The 22,885-nt window shown below is 44.5% G+C and overlaps 1 protein-coding gene across 1 annotated transcript in view; it reads right to left on the reverse strand.

The window, feature by feature from the left end:
* LOC147085682 (NACHT, LRR and PYD domains-containing protein 3-like) overlaps window positions 1-22,312 on the reverse strand; it is a 113,779-nt gene extending 91,467 nt beyond the window's left edge. The window contains exons 1-2 of the mRNA XM_085979156.1: window positions 22,252-22,312; window positions 18,367-18,451 (exon numbers count right to left, since the gene is read on the reverse strand). Of these exons, the coding sequence (XP_085835282.1) occupies window positions 18,367-18,451; window positions 22,252-22,312 (146 nt within the window). The remainder of the gene's footprint in view (window positions 1-18,366; window positions 18,452-22,251) is intronic.
* Between the last annotated feature and the right edge of the window lie 573 nt (window positions 22,313-22,885).

Genomic DNA, 22,885 nt, shown 5'->3' on the forward strand with positions numbered 1-22,885 from the left:
TGACTTCACTAATCTTTTTCTCTTCACATATCTATAAAAGCATTTACAGTCAGTTTTTCTGTTCCCAGCTAGCTCACTCTCATATTCTATTTTCCCTTTCTTAATTAATCCCTTTGTCCTCCTTTGTAGACTCCTAAACTTCTCCCAATCCTCAGGATTATTGCTTTTTTCTAGCCAATTTATATGTCCTCTCCTTGGATCTTATGCTGTCCCTAATTTCCCTTGTTAGCCACGGTTGAGTCACCTTTTTTTGTTTTATTTTTGCCAAACTGGGATGCACAAATTCTGTAGCTCATCCATTCGGTCTTTGAATGTTTGCCATTGCCTATCCGTCAACCCTTTGAGCGCCATTCCCCACTCAATCCTACCCAACTCGCTCCTCTGACCATCGTAGTTTCCTTTATTTAAATTGAGGATTTTAATGATCCTGCCAGGTGTGTATGTGGTTTCACAGTGTATCAGGACCCTGCCAGGAATGTATGGTGTTTCACAGTATATAAGGAACCTGCCAGGTATTTATGGGGTTTCACAATGTATCAGGATGCTGCCAGGTTTGTATGGGGTTATTAAGTGTATCACGACCCTGCCAGCTGTGTACGGTGATTCAGTGTTTCATGATCCTGCCAGGTGTGTATGGTGTTTCAGTGTATCAGGATCCAGCCAGGCATGTATGGGGTTTCAGTTTTTCAGGATCCGGCCAGGTGTGTATTTGGCTTCACACTGTATGAGGATCCTGCCAGATGATTATGGGATTCAACAGTGTAATACGTTCCTGACAGGTGTGTATGACGTTTCAGTGTTTCAGGATCCTGCCAGGTCTTTATGGGTTCTCGCTGTTTATCGGAATCCTGCAAGGTTTGTATGAGGTTCCACAGTTTATCAGGATCCTGCCAGTTGTGTGTAGGCTTTCACAGTATATCAGGACCCTGCCAGGAGTGTGTGTGGGGTTTCACAGCATATCTGGATCCTGCCAGAGGTATATGGAGTTTCACAGTGTATCAGGATCCTGCCAGGTGTGTATTTTGTTTACAATGTATCAGGATCCGGCCAGGTGTGTGAGTTTTCAAAGTGTAACAGCATCCTGCCAGGTGTGTATGTGGTTTCAGTGAATCTGGATCCTGCCAGGTATGTATGGGGTTTTGTGGTGATTATTCTTTGTTTAGTAAGAAGTATTGTGATTGGTTTGTTGTTTCCTGCCTTGGGATATATGCTGTAATCTCATTGGTAGTTGATGTCATGTGATTTGTGGTGGCCATCTTAAATTCAGTTCTTTCCAGCCTTTCGTTGGGACTGGGTTTTGAAGATGTGCTACAGGATTTTTAAGTTAATAAAGCCTAGATTAGAAAGGCAAATCTATTCTTTACTTCAATTTATTAACTTTGTCAGAATGGAGCGATATCTTCAACCAGAACGGTTCAATGCTAACCCTAATTCAGCAGGAGTGGATGATAAATGGAAACATTGGTATTGTACATTTAAAAACTTTTTGGGCGTGTTGAATCAAGAGTCTCTAAATAAGCTGAATATGCTGATCAACTACATTGCTCCGGATGTGTATAAGTATATTTTGGACTGTAAAACTTACGAAGTGGCTATTTCTACATTGGAAAAGATTTTTGTTAAACCAAAGAATGAGGTATTTGCACGTCACCTTCTATCTGCCCGTAGGCAGCAGGTGGGAGAATCTTTGGATACTTATTTTCAAGCACTTCGGTGCCTTAGTGTTAACTGTAATTATAAGGCCATGACGGCTGAAGAATATAAGGAAGAATCGGTACGGGATGCTTTTATTAATGGATTACTGTCTAGATCAATTCGTCAGCGGTTGTTAGAAAATAAGACTTTGGATCTTAAGAGTGCTTCTGAGCAAGCTTCTACATTGGATGTGGCTCAGAGAAGTTCGGATTCTTATGCTCTTTTTAATCGGCCTGTGACTGTGGTTTCGGCAGTTCCGGATGAAAAGGAATTATGTGGACTTAATAGGAGTGGTTTACTAGATTCTGAAACAGTTTCTACTTCAGCGGCTGTTGCCTCTAGGATTCAGAAGTGTTATTTTTGTGGGAACGTCCGGCACCCTCATCTGAAGTGTCCTGCTCGGGAGGCTGTGTGTAGTAAATGCGGCAAGAGAGGTCATTACGCACGTGTGTGTAAATCATCAGGTTCAATTACCTCCTCTGACTATTCAGCCTTTAGATAGGGCGTTTATTGCATCAATTTCTGCTGCATTTGCTCATGGCCTAAACAAAGCTATAGTTACGGCCCAAGTTAATGGGTTGGAAGTGAAGGCCCTTATAGATACGGGCAGTACCGAGAGTTTTATAAGTCTTCAGTTTGCAAAGGAGAAGCATTTGAAAATTTCGCCTGTTTCCTATCAGGTGTGTATGGCTCAGACGACTCTCACTTCACAAGTAGCTGGTTGTTGTCTTGTGAAATTGATTCTTCTAGGTAATACGTATACTGATATACGCCTATCTGTTTTGCCTAATCTCTGTGCGGATATTTTGATTGGTCATGATGTGCTTCAGTTGCACGAGTCTTTCATTTGGAGGGACTAAGCCACCTTTATCTATTTGTGGATTAACCTCCTTATCCATTTGTCCATTATCACTTTTTTCCAATTTGATGCTGGATTGTAAGCCAATTGCTACCAAGTCAAGAAGGTATAGCAGTCAGGATAGAGAATTTATTAATTCTGAAGTTCAACGTCTCTTATTGGAAGGAATCATTGAACCTAGTTGTTCGCCTTGGCGGGCACAGGTAGTCGTCACGACTAACGAGAGACATAAGAAACGAATGATGATAGACTATTCCCAAACTATTAATAGGTATAATGAATTAGATGCATACCCTTTGCCTAAGATTGATGAGCTTATCAATAAAGTATCTCAGTATAAGGTTTTTAGCACTATTGACCTAAAGAGTGCTTATCAGATTCCTATTAAGAAGGATCAACCATATACGACCTTTGAGGCTGGTGGAAAGCTGTATCAGTTTTGCCGAATACCATTTGGTGTTACTAATGGTGTTGCTTGTTTTCAACGGGCAATGGATGCTTTTATAAGTGATAACTCTCTCTCTGACACCTTTTCATACTTAGATGACATCACGGTGTGTGGCAAATCAAGGGTGGAGCATGATTCTAACTTAGAAAGATTCCTTCAAGCTGTGGAAAAAGTTGGTTTAACTTTCAACAAAGAGAAGTGTACCTTTTCGACCACTGAGGTAAATCTACTGGGGTACATTATCTCGGGAAACAAGGTTAAACCAGACCCAGAACGTCTGCGACCATTGATTGATTTACCTTGTCCTACTAATTCTAAGGCTTTGCAACGAGTTGTTGGACTGTTTTCTTACTATTCTAATTGGATTGCAAATTTTTCACAAGATCCAGCCTGTTATTCGGGTTACGACATATCCTCTATCATGGGAGGCCAGGAGGTGATTTGATAATTTTTAAAAGGATATCCTTGGAGCAGTTGTGCATTCTATTGATGAGCAGGTTCCTTTTCTGATTGAGACGGACGCTTCTGATTTTGCAATTGGGGCTACTCTGAACCAAAATGGAAGACCTGTGGCCTTTTTCTCACGTACCTTGAACAATAGTGAAAAAAGGCATTCTTCAATAGAGAAAGAGGCGTATGCAATAGTAGAAGCACTGCGTAAATGGAGACATTATTTATCGGGGCGACATTTTACGTTGGTAACTGATCAAAAGTCTGTGTCCTTTATGTTTGATGTCAAACATTTTGGAAAGATTAAGAATGATAAAATAATGAGGTGGAGGATTGAGTTGGCATGTTACCATTTTGATATAGTTTATCGTCCAGGGAAGGATAATGTTGCTGCTGATGTGCTGTCGAAGGCTTATTGTTCTCTGATTCACGGAGATACGCTTATTAATTTTCACAATGCCTTATGCCATCCTGGGGTTACGAGGATGATACACTTCGTACGCTGTACGAATTTGCCCTTTTCAGTTGAAGACGTCAAGCGGATGACTTCATCATGTTCTATCTGTGCTCGGTGTAAACCGAATTTCTGTAAGCCTCAACGAGCTCATCTTATAAAGGCTACGTCTCCTTTTGAACGTTTGAGCATCGATTTTAAGGGGCCTCTTCCTTCAACTAATCAAAACCGATATATATTTACTGTTGTGGATGAGTTTTCAAGATTCCCTTTTGCTTTTCCTTGGGCAGATGTATCAGCTGCTACAGTTATCAAATGTCTGACTCAAATTTTTGTCATCTTTGGGATGCCTGCGTATATCCATTCGGATCAGGGAAGTTCTTTTATGTCTTCCCAGTTGAAGGAATACCTTCAGAGTCGGGGAATTTCTACTTGCAGAACTACCCCGTATAATCCCCAGGGTAATGGACAGTGCGAACGATACAATGGGGTGATCTGGAAGGCAGTTATGTTGGCTTTGACATCCCGGAACCTTAAGAATACACAGTGGGAAATGGTACTGCCTGATGCCCTGCATTCCATTAGATCATTGCTTTCAACGGCTACTAATGTGAAGCCCCATGAAAGGCTCTTTAACTATCCGCGGAGATTTACTATGGGATATTCGGTACCTTCATGGCTTACTATGCAGGGACCTGTGCTGCTTCGACGCCATGTTAGATTGTCAAAATATGATCCTTTAGTGGAGGAGGTGGAGCTGTTGGAGGCAAATTCCCAATATGCTCATATTCGATTCCAAGATGGGAATGAAAGTACCGTTTCAAGTAAAGACTTGGCTCCTTGTGGTGGCCAGTCCTCTTCTGAGGATATTAACAATAGTCATGATTCAGATAATGTGGGTGCTGTTGCAGATACTACGAATATTTCCAATCCGACTGCAGATAATGATACTTCTATTAGTCAGCCCATGATGGATGTTCATGACCGTCCCAGTTTACCTCCTGATGGGATTTCTAATCCGGAAACTGTTGAAAATCGGGATATGGATAGCATTCCTGCAGAAGATACTTCTGTGTCTCCTGGTGTGGGAGGGCAAGGAATTTCACCAAGGTTAAGAAGGTCGACTCGAACAAGATATCCGGTCGACCGATTGAAAATGGACTTTTAAATTGATAGTAATGTTTTAAAATTGTTGAAATATTATATTGATTTAGTTGAGAGATACTTAATACTTATGTGCAATGTTACTATTTGTTGTTGCTCACTTAGTATTATGTCATGTTGAATAGTTTTATTTTGTCTGTGCATAGTTTTAGTTGTAAATAATTAATTATAAATTGTAAAGGTTATTTAGGTTGGAGTATATTTTAAAAGGAGGGGTGAATGTGGTGATTATTCTTTGTTTAGTAAGAAGTATTGTGATTGGTTGTTTGTTTCCTGCCTTGGGATATATGCTGTAATCTCATTGGTAGTTGATGTCATGTGATTTGTGGTGGCCATCTTAAATTCAGTTCTTTCCAGCCTTTTGTTGGGACTGGGTGTTGAAAGATGTGCTACAGGCTTTTTAAGTTAATAAAGCCTAGATTAGAAAGGCAAATCTAGGCTTTGCCGGGTGAGTGTGTGGTTTCAAAGTGTGGTTTCACAGTGTATCAGGATCCTGCCAGTTGTGTCAAGTCTGTGTGTTCTAGTTGTAATTAATAACACACAGACTACAAGATTAAAGTTCAACAGATCTTTACTGGTTGGAGGTCAGGACTATACTAAATACAATCTTAATACACAGTGCTTACATACCGGTGGTCACCACCGGTATTACGTATACAGCAGCCAGAGAAAGTAATACATCTCAAGGTGGAACAGGTTACATACACCACAATCCTCCCTTTTTAGCTTAATAGTCATATCCCCATTTAACATAACATCATAACATATATACATATATAACTTCAGGTATAAACAGTTCAAAGGTTCAGTCTCTCAGGAGGCCTTCTGATTCGGTCTGGATAATGCCTTTCAGTGGTCTCTGATTCTTGTTGCTGAGGTGACTCTTGTTGGTTTCCTATGTATTGGACGTCATCATCAGGTACAGTCCCTGCCGAGGTAGATGCTTCAGGTTCATTAACGTCTTCCACAGTTGTCTCTGTCGCAACCATGGGTTCGACCCTTGCTCTTGATTCTACCAGTTGATCCGCATGATGCCTTATCACATTGTTACCAATATCTACTGTGTACATCAGAGGTCCTTGTCTGGCCTGAATTGTTCCGGACTGCCATTTTTCGTTTCCATAGCCCCTTGCCAACACTGGTTGTCCTACGTCGAAACTTCGAGTGGACTTGTAATTAATATGCCAGAACTGTTTGTTTTCCATTTCCCTCCGCACATTTGGTTTTAACAAGTCCAACCTGGACCACAACCTCCTGTTATAAAACATCATGGCAGGACTTTGGTTAGTCACTGCATGAGCGGCGTTTCGATACGCCATAAGGAAATTGTCCACCTGGTGCTGTAGCGGAATCTGATCATCGTTCATGGCCTTTATTGCCTTTTTGAATGTTTGGACAAATCTCTCGGCCAACCCGTTTGTCGCTGGATGATATGGGGCAGAGGTATAATGTTTCACCCCATTCTTCTTTAAGAATTTTTGGAATTCTTCCGGCACGAACTGTGGTCCGTTGTCAGAACAGATCTGTTCTGGCAATCCGTTCCTTGTGAATATTGTTCTTAACACCGCAATTGTCTTTTCTGAAGTAATGGTATTCATCTTGATCACTTCTGGCCATTTGGAATGTGCGTCCACCACAATTGGGAACATGGAGTCCATGAATGGACCACCAAAGTCAATATGTACGTGTTGCCATGGGGCTGAAGGCCATTCCCATGGGTGTAGTGGTGCGATCGGAGTTGCATTTTGCACTTTTTGGCACCCAGCGCAGCTTTTCATCAACTCCTCTATCTGTTGGTCAATACCCGGCCACCATACATAAGCCCTAGCAAGACTTTTCATCTTAACTCCCTCCAGATGACCTTCATGCAGTTCTTTTAGAACTCTTTCCCTTAACTTGGGAGGAATAATCACTCTTGTCCCGTACATCAAAGTACCATGGCAGACGGACAGCTGGTCTCGGCTTGCCGAGAATGCTGGTAACAGAGGATCACCACGTGTTGGCCATCCTTTCACTGTCACCTCCTAGACTCTGGACAGTGTCGGGTCGTTCCTGGTTTCTCTTTCAATACTTGCATTGGTGACTGGTAAACACTCGATGGTTGAATGAAATAACTCAACAGGGTCAACTTTCGTCGTTTCTTCTTCAGGTAGTGGCAGGCGCGACAGCCCATCAGCATTGCCATGCTGCTTTGTACCTTTGAATTCAATTTGATATTGATGTGCCCCTAGGAAAAGGGACCATCTCTGGAGACGCTGTGCTGTCATCACTGAAACACCCTTCATAGGGTTAAAAATGGATACCAACGGCTGATGGTCTGTCAGAAGTGTGAATTTTTGGCCCTGCAGGTAATGATTAAACTTCTTCACTCCCCATACAAGGCTGAGAGCCTCCCTATCGATCTGCGCATAGTTGCGCTCAGCGGAGGTCAATGATCTGGATGGAAACGCGACTGGCCTTTCCGTGCCATTTGGCAACTTGTGTGAGAGTACTGCCCCAATACCATATGGAGAAGCATCACAAGCCAACCGAATAGGCAGTGTCGGGTTGAAGTGAGCCAACACTTCCTCTGAGGTGATCAATTCTTTGCTTTTGCAAAATGCCTTCTTACAGTTTTCGCTCCATTCCCATGGTACCCACTTCTGTAAAAGAGCTTTTAGCGGGTGCAGTACCGTGGATAGATTTGGTAGAAATTTATGGTAATAGTTAATCAATCCTAGAAACGACCTCAACGGAGAGACATTATCCGGAGCGGGAGCCTTTACAACTGCCTCTATCTTGTCAGGAGACTTATGAAGCCCCTCCCGGTCAATGACATGACCACAGTACGCGATCCGCTTCTGGAAGAACTCACATTTCTGCCGATTAACTCTTAAGTCCATACTCTTTCAGTCTGTTGAGCACCAGTTCCAAGTTTGCGAGGTGTTCTTCAGCACCATCACCTGTAATCAGAATATCATCCAGGTAACATTGTGTGCCTGGAATTCCCTGTAGTACCTGCTCCATGGCCCTCTGCCAAATTGCTGGAGCCGATGCCACTCCAAAAACCAGCCTATTGTACCGGTACAAACCTCGATGCATGTTGATCATGAGGTATTGGCGTGACTCTTCTTCAACCTCCATCTGCAAGTACGCCTGCGCCAGGTCTATCTTGGTGAAGTGTTTCCCGTCAGACAACGAAGCAAAAATATCCTCAATCCGCGGAAGCAGATACTGCACCGTGTGAAGCAACAGATTAACGGTGATTTTGAAATCTCCACAGATGCGAACCTTCCCTGGTTCTCCTGGCTTGTTGCTCGAAGGACGTTTCATAACGGGAACAATGGGCATAGCCCACTCACTCCAATCTATCTTAGACAGTACACCTGAACGTTCTAGCGCTTCCAGTTCTGCTTATACAGTAGGTCGTATTGCATAGGGTACCGGTCTGGCTTTAAAAAATTTTGGGTGTGCATGTTCATCAATCTTGATGTTTGCCGTAATTCCCCTCAGTTTTCCCAGTCCCTGCTGGAACACCTCTTTAGCATCATCCAATATTCAGGACAATCGTTTAGGTTTGACATCTGTTTCCCCGGAATCTACCATTAGTGTCTTCAAGGAGTGCCAGTCCATATTCATTTTCCTAATCCACTCCAGTCCCAGTAGTGGTGGACCTCCTTCAGGTAGCACATATGTCCATTTACTTGGCTTTCTTTGCCCTTGTGGACCACCTTTACCTCTATCTTTCCGATGGGGTACACTCTTTGCCCCGTGTATGTTTTCAATATAATCTCCATAACCCGTAGGGGAATATGTTGGAATAACCTTTTGTAATCTTTCTTATTCATGACCGTCAATGCCGATCCAGTGTCCAATTCCATCTTTACTTGGACTCCTGCTATCTGAAGGGTGACCCAAATTGTCTGGAGATCTGCATCCTTACCAACGTTGTGTAATCTTAAGCTACCCAGTTCATTACTGCTAGCGTCTGAATCTGACTTCTGTTCGGTCGAACTGTTCTTTGTCACCTTGTGTACATTTATGTATTTTCGTTGCGGTGACTTTTTGTTGCTGGTCTTCTTTCCTGACCGGCATACTTTAGCTATGTGGCCAAGCCTGCCACACGTTCTGCATTCTTCGTTTTTAAACCATCACTGGTTCTGCTCGTGCGTTGTCTTTCCGCAACAATAACATTTTACAGAACTCAAACCCAATTTATTTGTACTGCGTTCCGGTGACCGTAGCTGCATTACTGACGTGCCTCTCGCTGCGGTTTCGTGTGCTGCTGCCATAGTGACCGCTTTCTCAAGCGTCAGCTCATTCTCCTTGAGCAATCGCTTTTGTGTATCTTCTTTTAATAAACCACACACAAATTTATCTCGTAGCGCCTCTGTCAGTTTCGTTCCAAATTGACAGTACTTTGCTAGCTTACGCAATTCCATTAAATATTCAGCATTGCTTTCATCCTTCAGCTGCCTTCTGCTGTAAAATTTAAATCGTTCGGCTAGCATCAGCGGCGTGGAGTTTAGGTGATTTTTCAGGACAGTAACAATCTCCTCGAACGTCTTATCCGCCGGTTCATCTGGTGATAAAAGGTGTTTCAATTGCCCGTATGTCTTCGCACCCATTAAGTTTAATAATGTTAGTGCTTTCTCTTCATCTGGGATTTTATTTGCTTTACAATAATTTTGTATGCGTTCTACATACATAGCCCAATCTTCGATGTCGCTATCAAAGGTATTAATGTATCCATGTTTAGGCATCGTTGCAATTTAATTTATTTTTATTTTTATCCAAGATGGTGGCTTCCACGCTCTTGTCTTCGTCCTCCGCCTAAAAATGGCGGTTTTCCCGCTCTTGGCAGTCTTCGCCCGTCCCCCGACGCTGTCTCCGCTTCACCGCGGCTCTCGCGCCTTCAGTTGCCTCCAGACGCTGCGCCTTTTAAGCCCAAATGCGGCCCGGCCCTTATCACCAGCCGCGATCGCTGTCCCCGCGCTGCGCCTTTCAGCCCGAATGCGGCCTGGCTCTTATCTCCGGTCGCGATTGATCTCACCGCCCTTATTCCTCCTTCTTCCCTCCGCATCTGTACAGCCAACGCGGCCGACTTTCTGGTCGCGTCGCTGCCCGGCTTACCCACTACCAAGGTAGAAAGAAGATAGCTGACTGCCGCTGATGAAGGCTTCGAGTTCAGGATGTCTTCTGCACTCTGGTTTCTCGATGTCTGCCGCGCGACGTGTCTTCCAGCACGGTGATGAGGGTGGAAGCCTCTCTTCGACGTCCGTTCTGTGGATGAAGCCGCCGTGGATATAACTGCCACAGGGTAAGAATCTGACTTGTCGCCACTGTAAAGTCTGTGTGTTCTAGTTGTAATTAATAACACACAGACTACAAGATTAAAGTTCAACAGGTCTTTACTGGTTGGAGGTCAGGACTGTACTAAATACAATCTTACTACACAGTGCTTATATACCGGTGGTCACCACCGGTATTACGTATACAGCAGCCAGAGAAAGCAGTACATCTCTTAAGGTGGAACAGGCTTAAGTTCTCGAGGTGGAACAGCTTACATACACCACAAGGTGTGTATGGGGCTTCACAGTGTATCAGTATCATAGTCATAGAGTCATACAGCACAGAAAGAGGCCCTTTGGCCCATCGTGTCTGCGCCGTCCATCAATCCCTGTCCAGTCTAATCCCATTTTCCAGCATTTGGACCATAGCCTTGTATGCAATGGCAATTCAAGTGCTCATCCAAATGCTTCTTGAATGTTGTGAAGCTTCCTGCCTCTACCACCCTTTCAGGCAGTGAGTTCCAGATTCCAACCACCCTCTGGGTGAAAAAGTTCCTCCTCAAATCCCCTCTAAATCTCCTGCCCCTTACCCTGAATCTATGCCCCCTTGTTATTGACCCCCCCCTACTAAGGGGAAAAGTTCCTCTTTATCTACCCTATCTATGCCCCTCATCATTTTGTGCACCTCAATCAGGTCCCCACTCAGCCGCCTTTGCTCCAAGGAAAACAACCCCAGCCTGTTTAGTCTTTCTTCATAGCTGAGGCGCTCCATCCCAGGTAACATCCTGGTGAATCTTCTCTGCACCCTCTCCAAAGCAATCACATCCTTCCTATAGTGAGGCGACCAGAACTGCACACAGTACTCCAGCTGTGGCCTCACCAGCGTTTTGTACAGCTCCATCATAACCTCCCTGCTCTTTTATATTCTATGCCTCGGCTAATGAAGGCAAGTATCCCATATGCCTTTTTAACCACCTTATCGACCTGTTCCGCTGCCTTCAGGGATCTATGACCCTCTGTACTTCCTAGGGTCCTACCACTCATTGTGTATTCCCTTGCCTTATTTGTCCGTCCAAAATGCATCACCTCGCACTTTTCAGGGTTAAATTCCATTTGCCACTTTTCCGCCCATCTGACCAACCCGTTTATATCGTCCTGTAGCCTGAGGCTTTCGTCCTCGCAATTTACCACCCCACCAATTTTCGTGTCATCCACGAACTTACTGATCATACCTTTCACATTCTCATCCAAATCATTTATGTAGATCACAAACAGCAAGGGACCCAGCACCGATCCCTGAGGTACCCCACTGGACACAGGCTACCAGTCACAAAAGCAACCTCCGACCATCACCCTCTGCCTCCTGCCACTCAGCCAGTTTAGGATCCAACGCACCAAGGCACCCTGGATCCCATGGGCTCTTACCTTCTTGACCAGTCTCCTATGCGGGACTTTGTCAAAACCTTTGCTGAAGTCCATGTAAACCACATCCACAGCATTTCCCTCATCCACACACCTAGTCGCCCCCTCGAAAAATTCAATCAGATTTGTCAGATGTGATTTACCCTTGACAAAGCCATGCTAACTATCCCCGATTAATCCTTGCCTCTCCAATTGGAGACTAATTTTGTCCCTCAGAATTTTTTCCAATAATTTCCCTACCACACATGTTAGGGTCACTGGCCTGTCATTCCCTGGTTTATCCCTGCTACCCTTGTATAATGGTACTAAGTTAGCTGTTCTCCAGTCCTCTGGTACATCCCCTGTGGCCAGAGAGGTTCTGAAAATTTGTGTCCGAGCCCCTGCAATCTCCTCCTTTGCCTCATACAACAGCCTGGGATACATCTCGTCCAGGCCTGGGGATTTATCCACTTTTTTGGCCTGCTAAAACCGCTAGTACCTCCACCCTCTCGATGCTAATATGTTCAAGTGTGTCACAGTCCCCTTGCCCGATTTCTATGTCTACATCGTCGTTCTCCATAATGAACACAGATGCAATAAATTCATTTAAAACCCCGCCTACATCATCTGGCTCTGCACACAGATTGCCACTTTGGTCCCTAATGGGCCCTACCCTTTCCCTGGATATCCTCTTGCCCTTAATATACTTATAAAACATCTTAGGGTTTTCCTTTATTTTGCTCGCCAGTGTTATTTCATGGCCTCTCCTCGCCCTCCTAATTTCTTTTTTAAATATGCCCCTGCACTTTCTTTACTCCTCTAGGGCTTCCTCCGTCTTTAGTCTTTTGTAACTGCAAAAGCCCCCCTTTTTTTTCCTAATGCATTTTTGTGTATCCCTTGTCATCCAAGGTTCCCTTTGCTTGTTGGTCCCACCCTTGACCTTTACAGGAACATTTGGCGTTGTACTCTCTCTATTTCCCTTCTGAAAGTCTCCCACTGTTTTGATGTGGATTTTCCTATAAGTAGCTGCTCCCAGTCCACTTTGGCCAGATCCTGCCTTATCGTATTAAAATCGGCCTTCCCCCAATTTAGAACCCTTATTTCCGGGCCGTCTTTGTCTTTTTCCATAACCACCTTAAATCTCACCGAGTTATGGTCACTGTCGCCAAAATGCTCTCCTGCTGACACTTCCACCACTTGCCCGGCTACATTCCCCAGAATTAGGTCCAGTACCGCCCCCTCTTGTAGGACTTTCTATATGCTGGCTCAAAAAGCTCTCCTGGATGCACTTTAAGAATTCTGCACCCTCTAAGCCTTTCACACTCTGACTATCCCAATTAATATTGGGGAAGTTGAAATCCCCCACTATTATTACCCTCTTATTTTAGCACTTCTCTGAGATTTGCCTACATATCTGTTCCTCTATCTCCCCCTCACTGTTTGGGGGCCTATATTACACTCCCAGCAAAGTGCTTGCCCCTTTTTTGTTTTTAAGTTCTACCCATTTGGCATCATTAGAGGAACCCGCTAATATATCATCCCTCCTTACAGCAGTAATTGACTCCTTAATTAATATTGCAACTCCCCCTCCCCTTTTACACCACCCTCTGTCTCCCCTGAATATTCTATACCCCGGAATATTGAGCTGCCAGTCCTGACCCTCCCTCAACCATGTCTCTGTGATAGCAACAATATCGTACTCCCATGTGTTCAACAACAACTTCAGTTCATCCACCTTATTTGCAAGACTCCTTGCATTAAAATAAATGCCTTCCAGCTCTGCCATATTCCCTTTTTGCCTTCACATGTTTGCTCTGCCTTCCCAGCTGACTTGTTTTTTCCTCTGTATTTGGCTGTAAATCACCCCATACTATAGCTCCACTCTTTACCCCATCCCCCTGCCAAGTTAGTTTAAACCCACCCCAGCAGTGCTAGAAAACCTCCCCGATGTGAGGATCCTGCCAGGTGTGTATGGGGTTTTAGTGTATCAGGATCCTTCCAGGTCTGTATGTCGTTTCACAGTATATCAAGATCCTGCCAGGTGTGTATGGGGTTTCACAGTGTACCAGGACCCTCCGATGTGTGTATGGGGTTTCACAATCTACCAGGATCCTGCCACGTGTAGGCAATGAGCAGTTGGATTAACTGGAGAATACAAGACCTCTAAATTTACCAATAATTCCAAAACCTGAGTTAATTGTAAATTGAACCTATGCAGAACTTTGGTGGATTAATCACGAATCCAAATGCCGTTTAATGCTGTATCTCCAGCCTTTGTACCACTGACTGGCAGATTCTGACAACCTCTCAACAAACGGCTACTGTCAAACATTCTGATTCTCAAATGAAATAAACTTTCCTCACTTAGCTTTCAGGTGACTGGGTACTTCGGATAAACCTTGTCCGATGTTCATGCAAACAAATGGGTCACAACCTGTTGAAATCAATGACCTTTCATGAAATCAGATCTGTGTGATATTATAGTAAACTCTGCAGTGTTTGAATCTGAATTTACATTCCATGTGTGATGTTACCGTACCAAGTTCCTCTCTTTCTTTCAGTATTTTGTCCAGCTTTGGTAACCTGTGGTGTATTTTCACCAAGGATTCCCACATCACCCTTGGGGCCCCAGAGCCTTTCTCCATCACCAGAATTAGAAGTTTGGAACTGTCTGCCCGGTTTCCCTCCTCCGCGAGCTCAGTGACTTTCTGTAAAGAATAGTAATGAATGTATTGAGGTGCGGAGTCAAAGACAAGCACTGATAATGAGATGGAAAGGACCTGCATAGTGATGGGATCTCCCCATTGTTCTGAGCACAGAAGGTAATCACTGGGACGGGTACTGATCCATTTTGAACAAGAGCTAAATATTCTGTAAACATCTTGATTCGCTCATTAACGGGAAATAATTGAGATAGAAGGAAAATAGAAATCAGAAATATTGTTCTGGGAGAGTGAGGAATCAAAGAGAATCAGCAATAGTTTTAATGGGATTAGTTCTCTCTCTCCCTCAGTGTCCAACATGACATCAGATTCCTGATTGACAATATGATACACTCGTTTCTCACACTTACTTCCTGCTGTCACACTTTGTTAATATACTGAGAACAAAAACACCAGCGAATCAGAACTCCCCTGGCAGGAAAGGGATGAATCTGAAGTGAGGGAAGCAGCTGCAAAACTTCCTGGGAAATTAAACTGACTAATCGAAAAAACCACTTGGTTAATTGGTCAGCAGAATCGACCAATAATAAAAATAATGATGACAATTCCAATCACGCCAATCGCATGCTTCTCCTGCAATTGAAATGACAGACACTGAATTTTTGCACAATCACTGCCGGTATGAAACCTCAGTAACCGGAAGCACGTGTCCACCAATGGATAGTCAGAACTTCAATCACCAACTTATATCTATATAGGGCTTTTAAAGTATAAACTAGTCCCATGGTGTTTCAGAGAGGCGGAATCAGACAATGAACCCGAGGCAAAACATCTTAATTAGTGGATGTGCTCAGAAGCTGGAGGCAAGGTAAGGGTTAAGGAGCAGAGGGAGGTGGGGGCAGAGGGGTTGATGGAGTGAATTCCTGAGCGTCGGGCTCAAGACAACTAAACGCTCAGCCACCAGTGGTAGTGTGAAGGACTGGGTGCAAAAGAAGCCAGAATCAGAGCAACGGAGAATTCCCATGGCATGGCAGGCTGTAGGGCTGGAGTGGGTTAGAGCGATAGGAAGGGTCGAGGACTTTAAGTTATTTAAAGAGCAGAATGAAGGCATTCGAGAAGCGGGAGCCAGGAAAGGTTAGTGAGCACACGAGAGATATTTGAATGAAACTGGGCAGGTTGCGGGCAGCAGAATTTGGGAGTTGCTGAAGATTAGAGAGGGTTTAAGGAGGGAGTCCGGCCAGGGGAGCATTGGGACAGTCGGGTTTAGAGATGGGCCGAGGCAGGGGCGGGCAATGTTACGGGGATAGAAGTAGGCGATCTTTGTGATGGCGAGTATATGGTGCAGGGAGTACAGCTCAAGGTTGGGTGTGGAGATGGTGAACAGCCTAGCTTAGTCACCAGCAGTGGCCGGGGAGGGAGATGGAATCAAGCAATGAGGAGATGGAATTTCTGGTGGGGTAGCAGACGATTGCATCAGTCTTTCCAATGTTTAACTGGAGGAAAATGGGGAGTGACGTTCCACACCAAGATCGCAGCGGCAGGTCATTTACACAGATGCATTTAGTTTTGGAAACTCAATTATAGGAAGGAAATACATCTCTTTGAAAAACTGTTCAGCACGTTCACTGGGATGTGGAATTCCTTTTATAAAGGGAGTTTGAGAACTTAGGGCTCATGCTTTGCGAGTTGAGCAGATTAGGTGAGGAGTTGATGGAAGTCTTCAATTTCTGAAAGTTTATGATGAAAGAAATGTTTACAGATGGTTTCCACTTTCTGGTCAAAAGCCACGAATTTAGGCAAATTCAAATTATTAAGGGTGAGGGTGGATACACTTTTTTCCGTACATGGTGGTTAGAATGTATAGTTCACTCCCACAAACTTTGAGGAAGCAAGTCGATAAATTGTTATAAGATAATTTGCTTTCGAGAAAAAGCAATATTAGAGTTCATGGATTGAACAGATGGTTAGCATTAGACGAGGTGGGATATTAACAGTACTGGGTAGTAAGCAGGATGTTGGGATTAGACTAGGTGGGATATTCACGGTAAGTGTAGTGAACAGGACCTTGGGATTAGACTAGCTGGGATATTAATGGTAATGGGTAGTGAGCAGGACGTTAGGATTAGACTAGGTGGGATATTAACGGTAATGGGCAGTGAGCAGGAGGATGAGATTAGACTAGGTGGGATATTAATTGAAAAGGACTGTGAACAGGAGGTTGGGATTAGACTAGGTGGGATATTAACGGTAATGGTCAGTGAGCAGAAGGTTGGGATTAGACTAGGTGGGATATTAACGGTAATGGGCAGTGAGCAGGAGGATGAGATTAGACTAGGTGGGATATTAATTGAAAAGGACTGTGAACAGGAGGTTGGGATTAGACTAGGTGGGATATTAACGGTAATGGTCAGTGAGCAGAAGGTTGGGATTAGACTAGGTGGGATATTAACGGTAATGGGCAGTGAGCAGGAGGATGAGATTAGACTAGGTGGGATATTAATTGAAAAGGACTGTGAACAGGAGGTTGGGATTAGACTAGGTGGGATATTAACGGTAATGGTCAGTGAGCAGAAGGTTGGGATTAGACTAGGTGACTCGGACGAGAAAACAAACAATTGCACTATATTGAATGGGGAGAGTCCCGTTTTCCATCCCCACACTGCTTTGTTGGATTTTTTCCTTTATTTTTGTCTCAATCTTTCACCATATGAGCTCTTCTGTTTTTTAATATCTTTTCTTTAACCCAGAGGTGATTTCTGTGTGTCATCTAACATTTCCCCGATTTTCTATCAAGTAGTTTCCTGGTCACTCAGCTCATTGTCTTCCCTCTAACCCCTGTCTGTTGCCTCCGGTCTCTCCTGTCCCAGTCCCAGTAAAACCGTTTCCCTTTGTTTTCAGTCCGCACAAGAGTTATACCTGAACCGTTCCCCTGTCCTTTGTACAGATACTGATGGATCCGCTGGGTATTTTCACCTCTTCGTATCATTTTCAGATTCACAATATTTGCAGTTTTATCCATTTCTTTGATATTTTGCCAATTCCATTCTTTAACATTGTACGATTCCAATATTTGATATTGCAACAATTCTCAGTGGCAGTGAGGAAACCAAATCAAATCAGATGTTGGATGTGCTAACAGATCAATATTAAGCAGATGTAGTGAGATAATCCCGCTAATTTATTAATCTTTGGTGTGACGGTACTTAGAATACTGTTCTGATTTCCTCAGTTAACAAGGTTATCGCAGCAATCGAAGAGATCGACTAGAGTGATTGAGAGAGTGGAGGGGTTGGATTAGGAGGAGCTATGGTGTAAATTGGGCCTGTTCTCACTGGAAGAGAAAAGGTTGAGAGGTGATGTGATTACTGGTTCACTTTGTCCAGTATATTAGAAACAAAGGACACAAGTGCTTGAAGGGTAAATTTAAAACTACTCTGTGGAAAAAATATTCAGTGAGCGAGTGGTCAATCAGGGGAACAGGCTCCCTCAGGAGACGTTGGAAGCAGTTAATATTGAATCATTAAACGGCAAATTAGACAGATTGATTTCAGAAAATCATATGTTGGGTTGTAGTATATGAATAGTTTGAGATATGACAGGTGGTATGTAGCATGCTTGGGAGGAAGAGATGACTTTGGATCTAAGGTTCACAAAGCTCTCCACCTCTGGGGGTTTTCCTCAAATCATGAGTCTGTTGTAGATTAATTAATAGAGATCGGTCAGTCAACAACTCCATCATCATTGTAGCATTCAATACCAGGGTTAGGAGGGGACTTACACAGACCTTGGTCTTTGCTCATCAAGCAATTCCTTTGCTCCTATGTTAGGACATTCTGTCAGTGCTGCGATGTTAGAATAATCTAAACTCAATCTTTGTCCCTTCCACTCACGTGATACTCTTGTCCACTGAAATGGTCCTCGCCTGTTAACCAGAGACCGAGTCCCTCCGCACCCTCTTTAACCGTCTGTTCCGGTAGAATTTCGTCAACTGGAACAGCTGGTAATCATCGCACTTTGTGAAGAACTTATTGATTGTCGAGTTCGGATCTGTGAACACAAAGAACCACATTAACAAACAGCTTCTAAAAACCCGCATACATCATATGTGTTACATTCCATCAATCTATATAGGCAATTCTGTGTGCAAATTTGTCAAACACGACTTATTGACAGCTAATCAGTTCCAGCCACCCGGATCATCCCCTCTATCTGTAAATGTTCAGTAATTTGTCCTTCAACTAGAGATTCCAGGAGTTTGCTCACAACACAGTCTCCCCCTCTATCTCATTCCCACCACAAAATATCCTATTTACATTCCTATTCTTTAACTGTGTACATATAGAATATATCTTAAGGTAGCTCCAGGGAACATCCTAGTGTTCCAGGGTGGATATAGAACCATGTAGTAATCACCTACAAATGAGCAACCCCCAATGCTATCACTACGACGCCCTGAAATGCCAAGAGCTGACCATAAAGAAGAATACCCTCAGTCAACTAGTCCTGGGACTCAGTGAAGAAACTACTAACAATACTAACAACAACCAGCCCCAGGACAGTGACAGGGTAACACAAAGAATTCGACCCAACACAATCGTCGCTAAGCAAAAGGAAAAACATCTGACATATTGGGCAGAAACAACAAAAACCCAAAGCAAACTCAATTGCTACTTGGCCCTAAACAGACAATGCAACATAGCTGATTACCTGACCATGGTAAAGGATTGGAGGGTAGCTAACGTTACCCCACTATTCAAAAAGGGGGGTAGGGAAAAAGCAGGTAATTACAGACCTGTAAGCCTTACATCAGTTGTGGGCAAAATGCTGGAGTCCATCATTAAGGATGAAATAGCGGAGCACTTAGCAAATGGGGACAGGATAGGACAGAGTCAACATGGATTTACAAAGGGTAAATCGTGCTTGACTAATCTATTGGAATTTTTTGAGGGAGTAACTGGTAGAATAGATGGGGGAGAGCCAGTAGATGTGGTGTACCTGGACTTCCAAAAGGCCTTCGATAAGGTCCCACATAAAAGATTAGCATGGAAAATTGAGGCTCATGGGATAAAGGGGAAAGTTTTGGCGTGGATAGGGAACTGGCTGTCAGATAGAAAACAGAGAGTTGGAATAAACGGCTCATTTTCTGAATGGCAGGCAGTAACAAGTGGGGTACCACAGGGATCTGTCCTGGGCCCCCAGCTGTTCACAATTTACATTAATGACCTGGATCAGGGAGTCGGATGCAGCATTTCCAAATTTGCAGACGACACTAAACTAGGAGGGGGGGTGGGCTCAGAGGAAGAGACCAGGAAGCTCCAGAGCGATTTGGACAGACTGGGCGATTGGGCGGATAAATGGCAGATGCACTATAATGTGGACAAGTGCGAAGTTATCCACCTTGGGTGCAGGAACGGGAAGGCAAATTATTATTTAAATGGCAATAGATTGGGAGAGGGGGAAGTACAGAGAGACCTGGGTGTTCTTGTACACCAGTCACTGAAGGCGAGCATGCAGGTGCAACAGGCGGTCAAGAAGGCAAACGGTATGCTGGCCTTCATAGCAAAAGGGTTAGAATACAGGAACAGGGATACCTTGCTGCAGCTGTACAGGGCACTGGTGAGACCACACCTCGAGTACTGTGTACAGTTTTGGTCGCCTCATCTGAGGAAGGATGTTCTTGCCATGGAGGGGGTGCAGCGGCGATTCACCAGGCTGATACCAGGAATGGCGGGAATGACCTATGAGGAGAGACTATGTAGTTTAGGGATGTACACACTGGAGTTTAGAAGATTGAGAGGGGACCTCATAGAAGTGTATAAAATTCTGACAGGTCTAGACAGACTGGATGCAGAAGGAATGTTTCCCTTGGCGGGTGAGAACAGAACTAGAGGACATAATTTAAGGATAAGGGCTAAACCATTTAGGACAGAGATGAGGGGGAATTTCTTCACTCAGAGAGTGGTGAACCTGTGGAACTCATTGCCACAGAGGGCAGTGTACGCCAGCTCATTAAATATATTTAAGAGGGAATTAGATATATTTCTACGGGCAAAAGGGGTTAAGGGTTACGGAGAGAAGGCGGGGACGGGATACTGAATTAAAGGATCAGCCATGATCTCATCGAATGGCGGAGCAGGCACGAAGGGCCGAATGGCCTACTCCTGCTCCTATCTTCTATGTATCTATAACAAACTGAGAAGAACCTTGACAAGGTACAGACTTAGCGAAAATAGCCTAGCGCTCGAAAAAGGCAGACACAGGCAGACCAGGCTGCCAAGAGAAGACAGGATATGCTCTCACTGCAGTCAGGAAGCAGTGGAGACAGAGATGCACTTCCTCACAGCCTGTGGAAAATATCAGGGCATCAGGGAGAATTTCTACCAAAAATTCTCACAAATATGCCATGAATTCAGAAATCTGAATGACAACCAAAAACTCCCATACCTACTGGGGGAGGAGAGAAGCTGTGTAACACTGGCGGCACACTATGTTACAGCTTGCCATGAACAGAGGGACAACCAGTAAACTAAGAAAAGAGTATATATAAATAATGCGATTGTATATTTATACACTCAGGGATATACCTGTTTATACACTGTATGAATAGAACTGCGTTTATGTGTTCAACCATAAATGTATTATGATGCTTTGGCAACATAAGATGTATCTTATCATGCCAATAAAGCGATTTGAATTTGAATACTGGTATCCACAAATATATTTTCACTCTCCTCAAAATGTTATAATCAGGATCGTTTCTTTCCGACACCCATTCAAAACTAAATTCTGTCTCATAGTTAATAGATCACAGCACCCAGTGGACAAGGGCAGGTGGTGCATGGGGACACCATCACCTCCCATTTACCCTCCAAGTCACACAGCGACCAGACTTGGACCAGGCCTGACCTATTAGTCATCATCGTTGGGTCAAAATCATGGAAACCTCTACCCAAGTGTTCCTGTTTCAACAATTTTATTTATTCCGCTCTCTAGTCTCGGATCTGGACATTCCCCACCTTCCAGTCAAATCAACCGATACCCCTCCACTCACCCACCCACCCACTGCTCCAGTCACCCACCCTCCCACTGCTCCATTCACCCACCCTCCCGCTGCTCCATTCAACCACCCTCCCACTGCTCCATTCACCCACCCTCCCGCTGCTCCAATCACCCACCCTCCCGCTGCTCCATTCACCCACCCTCCCGCTGCTCCATCCACATGCCCTCCCGCTGCTCCATTCACCCACCCTCCCGCTGCTCCATTCACCCACCCGCCCACTGCTCCATTCACCCATTCCATAAAATGATTGCTGCTGGTCGGTTCAGATCATGGCCGTCCCTTCCCTTCTCCCTGAACTCACTCTATTGCTCCAAGAACGTTAACTCTTCCCTCCTGCTCCAGCCTTGCCGCCCTACATTGACCTGCCTCATATCTCCCTCCTTAAGCAGTGCAGTGCAAAGCATTCCGGAGACCACCACCTTGAGGCCGTGATTTTTAGACTCGAGCCTCTGTCTTAATATTCCCTTATTGCTCTCCTATTCTTGTACCCCACCTGCCTCTCCAGACCGCCCCACTCGGAGTGGCCTCCTGCTCAGGAAGTCCATCCTCTGAGTCACTGGTCTATCCACATTACATTCACCAATTCTAGGTATCTATTGGACATTTCCAATACTAAGGGTCTGGCTCCACCTGTGACTGCAGTACCCCTCCAAATCGTCACTCACTTCCCTCTTCCTACTCAGCCCCTATCCTATTCCCTCTTCCTGTGTGAGCTGCAGGTTGTTGCACGAGATCTGGACCCTTTGTTGGGACAGAAATGATATTTAAATGAATTTTCTGAACCTACCTTTGTCCTTTCTCATTCTTGAAGATGTTGGATATTCTCCCCTGTTTGGAGCTTCAGCCATGTTGGTGACAGGCGTTCCCAGATTCTAACGCTCTGCATTAAATACAATATTATTAAGAGGTCTAGATGGAAATATTGAAATAAAAAGCAGAACGTTGCCTTGTTAAACATGATATCAAGTCCCTCCTCCCCATCAGTAGAACAGCAGTTAGATCTGGGATCGAACATTTCCATAGTGTTACGATCAACACTCCACATCAGGTGTGACACAGACAGCTGCCCAGTGAAATCCAGTGAGTCCTGCTGAGCATCACAACCGAGTACCACGCGGGCTCCCGTCGGCCGAGACTCCGCACTGGGAGCACCCATTGGTGAGATTTACTCACAGTACAGGCTGAGACTCCACACTGGGAGCACCCATTGGTGAGATGTACTCACACAGTGCAGGCCGAGATTCCGCACTGGGAGCACCCACTGGTGAGATTTACTCACACAGTGCAGGCCGAGACTCTGCACTGGGAGCACCCATTGGTGAGATTTACTCACACAGTGCAGGCCGAGACTCTGCACTGGGAGCACCCATTGGTGAGATTTATTCACAGTACAGGCCGAGACTCTGCACTGGGAGCACCCA

Source organism: Somniosus microcephalus, unplaced genomic scaffold (genome assembly GCF_052327205.1).
Source record: "Somniosus microcephalus isolate GS21.2 unplaced genomic scaffold, FLI_Smic_1.0 unresolved_chr8, whole genome shotgun sequence".
NCBI classification, from domain to species: domain Eukaryota; kingdom Metazoa; phylum Chordata; class Chondrichthyes; order Squaliformes; family Somniosidae; genus Somniosus; species Somniosus microcephalus.